Genomic DNA, 12,295 nt, shown 5'->3' with positions numbered 1-12,295 from the left:
ATGACTTGTTTTGCCTATTTGCTACTTGTTTAGATGTTGGGTACAACGTATATGTGAGGTGACGAGTACTTATGTGTTGTTGTTGAGTTAAAGCATGCGGGTGAGACTTGTTTGTTTTGTAATTTATTGCTTTCTTGATCATAATCTCCATGCTTAGACTAGTTTAATTACCAAATTGATCGTTCTTCCCGCATTTATGGATTGTCTATGATAATTGAGTATTGTTTCTAAAGTTGAGGTTGGTTTTGTCGAACCATTGTTGACGTAAAGTTTGTCCTTGTTTATTTCATCTCCCTATTGTTATATGTTCATTATTACATTGTAAGGGTGAGTGTTAATGGATGAAGGGTGATGTCGTGCCACATTTGAAAGTTATGTATGAAGGGTGATGTCGTGCCATATTTGAGAGTTAATGCACGAAGGGTGATGTCGTGCCATATTTGAGAGTTAATGCACGAACAGTGATGTCGTGCCGTATCTATTGATTTATGATGAAAGTGAGAGTAAAAGCACGAAGGGTGATGCTGTGTAGTTTTGTTCATTATGTCTATTCGTTTTGCTGGTTAAGGGCTTATTGACTGTTTCTTATTATCATTCCATGCTGTATTTATCGTATCTTGTACCTCTTTCGCATGTCCCCTCCCAACAGTACATGCTTAGCCTTTATTTGTTGTTATGTTGTACGTATATTATTATCTGCACAAGTTTATTTACGTGGGTGTCTTGTCATAGCCTCGTCACTACCTCGTCGAGGTTAGACTCGACACTTACAGAGTACATTGGAGTTGTACTCATACTACACTCTGCAATTCTTGTGCAAATTTTGGTACTGGTCAGCTGTCCGTGAGGCGTTTCAGCTCGGATTTGCTTTTGGAGACTCGAGATAGATCTGCTGGCGTCCGTAGACCTTGAGGTCCCCTTCCACCTTCCCCTATTTACTGTTCTTATCATTCGAGACAGTTGTACTTATTTCAAACTTTGTATGTAGTAACTATAGAAGCCCGTGAACTTGTGACTCCAGATCCGGGGTGTACTTAGATATTATTGATTTTTATGTCATTCTGCATTCAATTTTAGTTTCATTTCAGCTTAATTGATTTTACTTATTAAAATTGATTTAAAGATCCTCTAACGTTGGCTTGCCTAGCAAGTAAAATGTTAGGCGTCATCACGAATTATTGGTCGTGATACACACACACACACACACACATATATACACGTTTTGTATGTTAATATACAAAAATTATACAAATTTTATATACTTTATCGGCTACCAGATGTAAATAGTTTCTGGCACAGGCTAAAAGTAATAACATGGTTATTCGTTTGCTTCAATAATAAGCCTAGAGGTGATCCTTGCAGCTCTATTTTTTTCTTCTTCAAATTTTAACATTTCTTTTTGGAAAAATCAACCGAAAATTTTAAAATGTACATATATACAAAAAAAAATATAAATTTTATATATTTTTCAGCTATTATTTTTACAGCGGCTATACAATGTCATTTTCTCATTGAAAATTGGCATAGAAGGGGATATTTTCAAGGTCTAAATTTTAGAAGACATTATCTAAAAATGAGGAATTAAAGTGATAATTTGCGTTATCCAATAAAAGGAGATAAAACGTTTTGCTTCAGAGCAGAATATTTGCTTCATGAATCAGAGTTAGGTAACACTGTTAGTTTTTGAACACATTGTGTCAGTAAGACTAAAGGTGCTCTACTTTAGATAAGAGACTAAATATGCTCAGAGTTATATTTGAGGTACTAAAATAGACCCTCCCGCATATTCCCACCGACAATTTCTTCAAAATAAAAAGTTAATAGACTACATTAGGAAAAAAAAAAAGAAAAAAAAGGAAAAAGAGAATGACAACATTGTAGTAACTTGCTTGGTGTTTGTTTCCCAATTGTAGGTACGACAACTTGAAAGAAGTAAGGTTGCAATCATCAATCAGGTTTTCTGAAGGAAAGCATGGGGCCATTGGCGGACACAGTGAGAAGCAAGTCAAAGCAAGCGTTGCTGCTGTGGGTCGATGGCGTAAGAGATGCTTGCTGTCTCCACCGTGTCATCATCTACTCCCTCAGGTTCCCTTTCCTATTAATTACTCAATCATGTCATTCTTTTTCCCCCGTTTTTTAATCGGAATTTTGATTTTGTGTTTCTTATTTGAAGGTCAAAGCAGCTTGCTATCCGTACGGGTCAGTGTTTTCTGTTGAATGGATTCATCTTCTTAGGAAGGTTCTATCTCTCTCTCTCTCTCTCTGTGTATGTAATGTGTTGTGCACTTGTTTTTGGGTTGGGGAAGCGGTTATTAGTTGAATCATAGGTTTCTAGTGGTCCAAGTGACCACAATTCAGATCTTTGCGGAGACAAAAAATCTTGGCGATTTCTTTCCAATTGCGGCCAAGGCCTTGTTGGGCAGAGTAGGTACTCAGTGGAATAGTCCAGATGAGCATACTGCCCTGGACACCAGGACTATTTTAAAATGAAGAGATAGGTTTCGAGCTACATTCTGCACAATGAGAAGATTTTATGGAAGACTAAAGAGCTAAGTACTAATTATTAAAAGTGAACCTTAAACTCCGTATATGAGGTTTACTAAAGACGGTCAGTCCTAGCTTGGATAAAAGAGGAGGGTTGCTAATATATTGATGTACAGTGTAAAAGGAGTCTGATGTATGTGTTTTTATTAAGTTGTAGTGGACCTAAATAGTGTGAATAGGTACATGCTATTCATATAGCCAGCTCAAACTAATTTGGGGCTAAAGTGTAGTTAGCTGATTGACTGAAGTACGACATTGGTCTACATGCTAATACTAAACAAAATGCTTTTAAGATTTTCATCTTAGAAAAGTTGAGTGTTTGCAACGTATAATTGGTATGGGGAGAAATCAAAAGGTCTCGATGATTCTATGTAGTGGTAACATTATACTAGGTTTAAATACACTTATGTAACCTAGAATATTCGAAAATATTTTAAACACTGCATAATGACAGGTAAACTCTTTCTCAAACACTTAATAGTTCAGTGGACTTATCTTTAAGAATTATAAACTTGCAGTTATAAAACTTTTTCATGGAAGGAAGTTGGTCCGGTAAAGCAGGGATATTTGGCTTACAAAATGTTAGTTATTAGATCTTCAACTAAATACCAAATGAGCCTTGCATTGATGTTGTTTTAAAACTCAATTGTTAAAGAAAAAAAGAAGCATGGAAGAAATGCGCACAGGAGGTTCAAACCTGTCGTATCTCTTAAGCAAGAAAAGAAATACTTTATATATGTACATTTATGAAAATTTTCGACAAAGTGGGGAACTGCTTAGGTCAATGTGCATCGCTTCTGACATTTTGAATATGCTCTGGTATGAGGATGAATGACATCTTTTTGTTTTGCATCATCTTATAGTTCTTATGCTGCTCTATAATGTTCAATTTGGGATGCACAATTTAGTATTAGCCATGTGATATATGATATAGTTTCCTCTTGCAGTATCTTTGTTCTGAAATCAGTTATCATCCCTGCATTGGAATGGATATTACCTGGTCATTGCCCACAAATCAATTCTCCAGAGTCATGTTCATTTAGCAGTATTTTGGAGTTCTATCGATTCTTACGTGGTGGGCTTGTACAACTTTTTAATGTGAGTATATACCCTTCTTAGTGGGGCCTAATGGTGATCTCGACATTAACCATGTGATCAACATGCATTCTTTTTTCATAGATCATTTTTTCCTGTTGAAATGGAGTAGTCTACTTTTGTAGAGATACTAACTGAGTTTAACAGAAACTTAACCAATCCCAAATCTGGATTCTGTACTTAGGGGAAAAAGCATTTGTTTCATCTTGTTTCTACTGATATCTGTGCTATACAGGTGTGGAGTGAATTGGATTAGATTAAAGAGGCATCCTTTATGTACTAAATTTCAGTACGGAATTAAGATGCACACGATTTGAGTGCAAGAAAGAAACTTAAGGTGTAATTTTTCAGGAAAATCTGAGCATTTTAATTGCAGTATATAAGTGATAACCAGTCCTCGAAAGACTTAAAGCAGCTGCTGAAGTGTAAATGTTGGAAATAGGTTTTGTAGTGGGAAACATGATCTTTTTTTGTTGTTTTATATTTCTTTTTAATCGGATTGTGGCTTCATAATGTATTTGGGATAAAACATGCTCCAGTGGAAGCTACTTTGATTAGATTATTAGTAGTTTTTTTTTTCTTGATCTTTATTTATTACCTTTTTTGCTACCTATTTTATGCAAAAACACTGTTTTTAATGTTCCGTCTGTATTATTAGCTGGTGTTTGCCTAATTTGTCTGTATCATTGTTATCCTTGCAGGTTTTCTGGTTCTACCCGTTGTACATATTCAGCCTTATTCTCAGCAGTATCTGGTAATAGCTTCCCTTCCCTTTTCAAAAAAATAAAATAAACTAATTAATTAAAGAGGATTTTTTAATTTTTTTTTAAAGAATCTAGTGATAGCTTCCCATTTTGGTTCATTACAACAACAACAACCCAGTGTATTCCTACAAGCCATTTTGGATCATTTATTTTGTTTGAATTATTCAGATATACTCCGTTATGCTGTGATTTATCTTAGGCTTAATTAGCCAACAAGGTCTCTAAAGTTGCACTTATGATTATCTTGGCATTTTGGAATGGTTATAGGAGTTTCAATCAATCAATCAATTGGTCCTCAAGTTGAAATACTGGGGGTCAGTATAATTTTGGTTCTCTAAAAGTAGCAGTTCTCTAAGTCTCGCACTTATTGCTACATGAAAATACAAGTATCTAATCCAGCATAAAAGGACTCTTGATGAATACCGAACCTAATTTAAGTATAATAATAACTAAATTTTGATTCTAACTAGTTGGTATGCCTACATGGATTCTTTGCTTCCAGTGTGTTCTATCTTTTGCTAAGGTCACATTGATTTGTAGAGCTTGTAGGTTTCTTGAGGCACTTTGCTCCTTTGATTTTAAGTCTACCTTATCCCTTTTTATTATCATCAATCTTCACACTATCGCACCTTTTAGTCCCATGATGTTGAGTAACAAACCCATAGTTACTGTGAACTTGCAAATGGAGAAACAAATGGTTGTTATCTCTTCCTTCTCTTTGCAAAGACTACATTATTACATAATTGGAATCCCCATCTCTGTAGAATATCCTTTTGTGAGCAAAAGAAAATCACTAAGATTCATGATTTGAGCACATATATGTATAACTATGCGATCACCACTGTGGTAAGCATACATCAACAACTATATTTATTATGCATATATTCTCACTTAGGACATCCAGATGCTTGATAAAATGATGGTTTTCTTGATCTCCTATGCTTGAAATGATTTTTTTCCTCTGGTAATGTAATTCAGGTACAATGACATTGCTAAACATGGGTTTTTCGCTTTGGAGAATTATGGGGCTCGTGATACTAAGTTGTCTGATCAAAAGGAGTCCCAAACTTTGCAAAGCACAGTTCATAGGGAAAAATCAACTGATCTTGAAGGGTATGGTTCTACTTTTTGCTGGTTAATGTACACTGGAGCAATATTTTCCCACTTCAGAGAATATCTTCCATGTAGAGATGTGCCTGCTATTCACCAATTGTGACTTCTATTTTATTTTTATATTTCATGCAGGTTTATGATCAGTATAGCGGAGCAACTTTATTCAGTCCTCTTACTGACTTTCTTCTTCGTGGAGGTTAACTACTTTTATACATATCTTTGGTTCTCCCTTTATTAAATTCATGTCTTCAAGAATACAATTGGATACTGCAGGTTTATGTTACTGGACTTATCCCTTACATCGGGAAAGCTCTAAATTTTATGCTTCTGTCATGGATGTATGCATACTATTGTTTTGAGTAAGTGCTGCTTTTTATCTCAATATTGCTAGTTACTGTTCATTCGAATGTTCATAAAAATTGCCTAACTTTCCAGGTATAAGTGGAATCTTTCTGGACTAAGTTTAGACAAGAGGCTGGACTTCTTCGAATCAAACTGGGCATTTTTTGCTGGTTTCGGTACTACATTTCCTTCAATCGATTTCACTCATTTCAATGGTTTGTTTTATCAGTCATGTACAAAGATATGACAGTTTTCTTAAAACCCTCATGAGCACTCTTAGTTTTGACTAATTTCGACATTGTTTTCCTCATATTAATATCTCGAACCAAATTGCTTGTACCAGTATTACAAAATTCGCCCATTGGTGTCCTTGAATGACTTGTTGGTAATTGTCAAGCTTCTGTTCATATCATTAGTAAACATTTGAAACAGAAGTTCTCCTCAGTCGAAACGACAGTGTGAAAGGTCATGCAGTCACATTCTTGTTTAGAGTTTTTTTAACCCTCTAGATCGTGTGAGACCTTTTTCTATTTTAACACATAGTACTGTTTATCATTTGAGCATTTACTTTTAAGTGACATGGATCATCTTTCTTGCAAAAATTAATCTGCCATTCAACTTTCCAGGAAATCCCTGTGTCTTGGCAATATTTTTGTTCTCTCCGCTAGTGAGCTATGGGGTTATGGCTATACTGTTTCCACTGGTAAATACAAAGTTCCAATCTCTGTGTTACTTAGCTAGTTCTTTTGTTTATAACAAGGTTTATGTGATGATGGCAAGCTGTTATTTTGCTTTTTTTGCTGTTTCTGTATCTGCTTATGACTTTTAACCTTTTCTGCATGAATCTTATCGCGGGGGTGTCTTATGACTAGAGCCAGTTTTAAGAAAACAGTGTAATGACACGCACCAACCATGTGGTGGCAAGTGATTTTTGTTCTAAATACAATTTTTTTTCATATTTATTTTCATTTTACTTTTGGTTTCCTTTTCTTTCTTTTTTCTTTCTCTTTTTCCTTTTATTCTCCTCTTGCAGCCTTGTCAACATTACCGCCACCACTGCCATAACGACCACCTCCACCTTCTGCTTCAACGCCACTTCTTCTTCTTCTCCAGCGCCACCCCCCCCCCCCTCCCCAAATTCCGCCAAGCTCACCAAGCCATCTCCACTGCCGCTGAAGCTTACTGGACTCCGTCAAAGACCCATCGCTCTTTCCCCTTAATATTCCACTTCCAGAAAGCTCCAACTTCTGCCACCATCCGCCGCCTTTCCACCAGCAATCTCACCATCTCCAACAAAACCCACTATTGAAAGGGGCCCGGCCAACAAACCGTTGGCCGACCACCATTGTTTGACCCCACTACCAACACAATCATGAACAAGAACAAAATATTCCTTCATTACCTTGACAAAATGTGAGCACAAGAAGTCTCTGAATGGAGAATGGAGAAGAATGGAGCACAAGAAGGCCGTTGGGCTGATTTTCTTTCTTTCTTTCTGGGAGAGAGAAGAATGGACAGTGACGAAGACAAGAGAAGGAAAAAAAAAAAGATTAAAGAAAAAAGCAAAATAAAAAGAAAAAAACAGGAAAATACATATAATAATTAAAAATCCTGCAAAAATAATTTATTGAACTTTTTCTTTGTTATACACTCTCTATGCCAGGTGGCCGAGAAAGGTGGTAAAAATACTACTTCGTTCAAGGGGGTACTATAACCCCTGCAAAGTTTAAGTGTCTTTTTGAAAATCAGGTACTAGTTTAGGAGGGTCTTTATATTCTCCCAAACATAAAAGGAGATTCTGGAAAGCTGCTAGAAAACTACCAATGGACAGGAAAAAAGTTGGTCAAAATTGCTGCTTGCAGTGCTTGTTGAGGGGCCAAGATAGCTTTTGGTTTAGCTGTCTGAAGATAGTTTTAATTGTGCAACTTGCAGCAAAATGGATCATACAATGAGTTTTATTTTTTGAGTAATTTTTTAAATATAGGCTTTGGACTCTACAATTTCTTATAATTTCTTTAGTGGAGAAGGGTAGATGGCAGGGCCCATTATCCACCAAGTGTCGAACCGTGGGCCAATGTTCCTCGGGGATTTCTCGTTTATAAAAGAAGAAATCTTATGATGTGATCAAATGGTAACTGCCAAAAGATTTCTTGGATAACCTCAAATAACGTCCAATTGACATGACATTAATAATATTTTTTTATCAAGAATTCTGAAATACTTAAATATCTATGGTTTTCGAAGCCATGCAAACATAGCTGGTAACTGAATTATTTATTCGAGATTCACGGATAGGTTGAAGAGGTAACACATTTCCAAGGTTGAACTTCACGAACTTTGGTGTCACATATCATTTATGGGTTTGAGGCTTTTGAGCTAGTTGTGATGTACTGCATATAAAGAGGGGAAACTTTAATGAGTCACCCAATAAATTTTGATAAGGAACAATTACCTTTTCAATTTCTCAAAAGCATTTGTCAAGGTTATTTGGAGTTAATGTAAATTTAAGCTTCTTTTGTTGAATTTTTCTTGGCTCCTGGTGCATTAAGATCATGCTCATTTTAAGCTGTTGTATCCCAGCAAGCTAGATTAAGATAAATGCTCGAAATTTTGTTGCATTCCTTCCTGACACTTCATTCCCTCTTCCCAAGTGATACTGGAGAGAATTTCTCCAAAATATGTTTAACATGCAGCCGGCTATAATTCATGTCATGATTCTGACTCGCCTCAAATTATCCTGCGTATGAACTTTCTAGAGCAAATTCTCTGTTCATGGTTTCATGTTTCTTTGATGCATAAGTTAAGTTAATATCAGATATGATGGTTATTCTTGTTCCCTCTCACGCTGTCACTGTGCTTGAATTTTTCTCTGACCATTCGTATACAGCTATAGAAATAGAATGATATAATACTCTAGCTGTTGTTTATTTCATGCTAACTTTTATGTCCTGTAGTTTGTTTTAACTGCAACAGGCTCAGAAGCCGACAAAATTGTTGCCTTGCCTAGAAGAAAGTGGAGGGGTGCTGGATTGGGAAGGGTACCAATATTTTTCATTGCCGATTACGTGTCGTAAGCTTTCTGGGCTTTCCCTTTTGGATGTTTTTATAATTTTTTTAAGTCTTGGACAAAATATATGCTATTGGATATCATTATTGAATTTGGGTATTTTCTTATCATCGTCATTGTTTGAAGGTGTTTCATGAGGAGCCATAATCCACTTCTCTACTTCTCATATATGGGCCATTCTTGATTTGCTTCTTTCTGTCTTCTGTGCTTCTGTGAAGAAGTAAATAAAAATTGCTGAGAAATGAGAAGAAAATTAAAAAAGCTTAGAGTAAATGGAAAACGGATGTTCTAGGAAGAGCATGAGGGATTTACTCTTCTTATTATTTCCACTTTAAGAATATCTTTTGGCTTCTCTTTATCTTCATTTCATTATGTTCTAATTTGCATTTTCTTACCATTGTGCCCCATGCTTACATTTTTACTCATCACTTCCTCAATTGTATTTTCAATATATACTCCATCCTACTTTCAGTATCATACTTCGAGTAGGCACAAGTTCTAAGAGTACATTGAAAATATAATGTACTTGTCAATAGGGATATACCGAAAGTACTAAGTAGTCTATAATGTTACTATGCCTAAAAGTTGTGTCACTTTTCCTACATTTTTGTAATTATATTTTAGTCTTCTACAATTGCAATGTTTTTCACAGAACATTTTATTTTATTTTTAAAGCATTAAAGTAGAATCTTCTTGATGCTTCCATTCTGTCCCCTGATTGGTAAAGCACCTCATTCTACTGCGCTTCTTAAAGCAATGCCACTCAATATAGAAAGTCTCTCTAGATTAACTAAAGCAATCAGAGGAATATAATAATTTTCTTTTAGAATCTGCAACAGCAGATTTTTATGACCCAAATTGGAAGAGATCAACCATGAAAGCAAATGCTTCTCAAAAATGAGAGAAGAAAATACCAAGTAGTAGGATGAGACAATGGTTACTAGTGTTTGACCAGGATGCTCCCTCTTTTCCATAATGCTATTAACTTGATTATTTTCCATCTCTGAAGAATTAATCTGAAAGTGAATATTAGGACCTTCTTCCTCATGGGATTTGAGTAATAACTGTACATGCAAGCATGAGAGCGAAAAGTAGACGTAGTTTTGATGACCTCTCTTGTTGTTGGATAATTTTACAACTTCGGTTTCACAAAATTGTTCCTTGAACTGTGTTCTTTGGGAGCTTTACTAGCCCTGCCATGGTTGGAAAAACATAAGTTTGCTGAAAATGACTTGGTGAAGGGCATTCTTGAATTGAGTTTTACCTCCACCAGAGATCTTGGCTTGCTTCTACCTCATTTTCTAGTTCAATTAAGAAAAGAAGTGAGAACAATCATTTCCAACAGTTTCCTAGGGACCTAGTCTGAATTTCCTTTTCTGAAGAAGTTCTTGGGCTCCTGTTGATGCAAGTAGAGAATACAAACAACAACAACAACAACAACCCAGTAATAATCCCGCTAGTGGGGTCTGGGGAGGATAGAGTGTACGCAGACGTTACCCCTACCCCTGAGGGTAGAGATGCTGTTTCCGAGAGACCCTCGACTGTTTCCAGAATACTTGCTTGAAGTCCTTATACCCTAATTCTTGAGTACCTGACCCCTTGGTACCACTGAGAATCATCATAGCACTCTGAATAAACCTTCGTGGGTTACAATGATATCTTAAAACTATCCAAAATTCCTCCTCTGTATTGATTCTCCCCTTAATCAAATTATCGGTTATCTTTTTATTACTTACCCCTCAAAATACAATACTCTCCTAACACTTATCGTGACAGAACATGACTTATATTGCATAGGATTTTTCATGCCAACTTTTTCTAGCTACTCTGCTTTCAGCCTGAGTCATGCAGTTTGACTATTTACGCGTTAGTGCTAAATTTTTTTGCTCGTCTTCTTTTGCAGGATGCGAGTCTTGAAACTCTTTTCGCTGAAATCACGTCCCCAAATGAAAGAGAACAAGGCTCTATGAAATAGAATTAACATGTTTGACGTATTGCAACACGCTATAACAATGCATAACAACAACAACAACCCAGTAAAATTCCACAAACTATGCATAACCTGTATTTTATTTATGAACTTGCATTGGTATGGGTCAGAAAATGTTCCCAACTCATCCACGATTACAATACGAACATGTGTTTGTAATTTATCATTCTTTAGTTAAGAGAGGAACAAATAGATCCAAATGTGCTGCTATCACAAATGGAAGATAGCAACTTGGATGATTTTTTCTGCATCTTATGTACATAGTAATTGGTATGGTCATTCATTCATATGGACAAATATGTATATATGTAACACTCCTCGACTTTATAAAAGTTTCGAGACACGCTATTTATAGAATTAAATTATTATTATTATTTTTCTTGCCTATAGTGAATATATATATGCTTAAGTAGTTGGATGTACAATTAGGAGAATATTAATAATTTTGTTATTATTAAATATTAAAAGTATGTATAAGTTAATACTAGTTAAGTTAAAACCAAAAAAAAAAAAGAGAAAAAAAAAGAAAAGGAAAAAAAAATTAAAAAAAAAAAAGGAAAACGTGAAAAGTCCTAACCCATAAAGGAAAGAGAAAGAAAACAATATACTATAGACAAGAGTTAGGTCTATTAATTTTTCTTCTTTCTTATTTCCTTTTTTGAGTTTTGAGTTCAAAAAATGGCAGGTATGCTTGCTGGTGTTGAATGTGCTAGAAGAAGAAAGTTTCATAAAAACAGTGGCTTATTAGATTCATCATATAATACATCTGTTTTTTCATCCACAAGGAAGTCTTTTCTTTGTCTCTACACAAGCAGCCATGAACATATTCTTAGCTCAAGCTTTTCTAAGGAAAGAAGTGCAACAAGCCAAGAATATGAAGATGAGAAACTAGGAGAAGTTGCTAGAGAAGCCAAGCAAAGGCTAGATGAGAGGCTCAGTGCCCAATGGAAATCACAAGATAAGAGGGGTGTTAAGGGATTGAAAAGGCTGGGACAATGGAGCGGGGTGATTTGCTGATACACAAATGTTTGGATCAAAGAAGCTGCAGTTGAGGAAAACTGTTTCTAAAGGATATGAAAAATGAATGTATCATTTGCTAGCACTAATTCACAATGGCAATTTTGATTACTAGAGTGTATATATATTTTCCCCTCTAAGGGTGCCCAAGATTTCTAAATTATAAAAGTAAGCTTTCTTGTACAACAACAAGCTCAATATAATTTCACAAATGAAGTCTGAGGATCTACGTATACCCTAATTTGTGACGGTGGAGAGAAAAGTGTAAGCTTTCTTGTAATCAAGCAAATTGGCTAGCTTGTGGGTTTTTGAGAAATGCTTTCTTGTAATCAAGCTGATTGACTAGCTAATGAGCTTTTAAAA

At 35.5% G+C, this 12,295-nt stretch overlaps 2 protein-coding genes across 2 annotated transcripts; both read left to right on the top strand.

Moving 5' to 3' along the window:
• Positions 1 to 1,827: 1,827 nt before the first annotated feature.
• Positions 1,828 to 11,289, top strand: LOC104244769 (protein EI24 homolog). The gene is made up of 11 exons (XM_009800250.2): positions 1,828 to 2,085; positions 2,174 to 2,239; positions 3,492 to 3,642; positions 4,341 to 4,393; positions 5,382 to 5,516; positions 5,649 to 5,712; positions 5,790 to 5,875; positions 5,952 to 6,034; positions 6,485 to 6,561; positions 8,813 to 8,928; positions 10,829 to 11,289. Exons 1-11 carry the CDS (start codon positions 1,973 to 1,975, stop codon positions 10,893 to 10,895), a joined length of 1,011 nt encoding a protein of 336 aa, XP_009798552.1. The 5' UTR covers positions 1,828 to 1,972; the 3' UTR covers positions 10,896 to 11,289.
• Positions 11,290 to 11,593: 304 nt separating this feature from the next.
• On the top strand, positions 11,594 to 11,932 carry LOC138873469 (uncharacterized). Its single transcript, XM_070151938.1, has one exon. The coding sequence runs from the start codon at positions 11,594 to 11,596 to the stop codon at positions 11,930 to 11,932; it is 339 nt and encodes a 112-aa protein (XP_070008039.1).
• Positions 11,933 to 12,295: the final 363 nt, after the last annotated feature.

Source organism: Nicotiana sylvestris, chromosome 7 (genome assembly GCF_000393655.2).
Source record: "Nicotiana sylvestris chromosome 7, ASM39365v2, whole genome shotgun sequence".
NCBI classification, from domain to species: domain Eukaryota; kingdom Viridiplantae; phylum Streptophyta; class Magnoliopsida; order Solanales; family Solanaceae; genus Nicotiana; species Nicotiana sylvestris.
The sequence above is the reverse complement of the archived record's forward strand: the minus strand, read 5'-3'. Positions and strand labels throughout refer to the sequence as shown.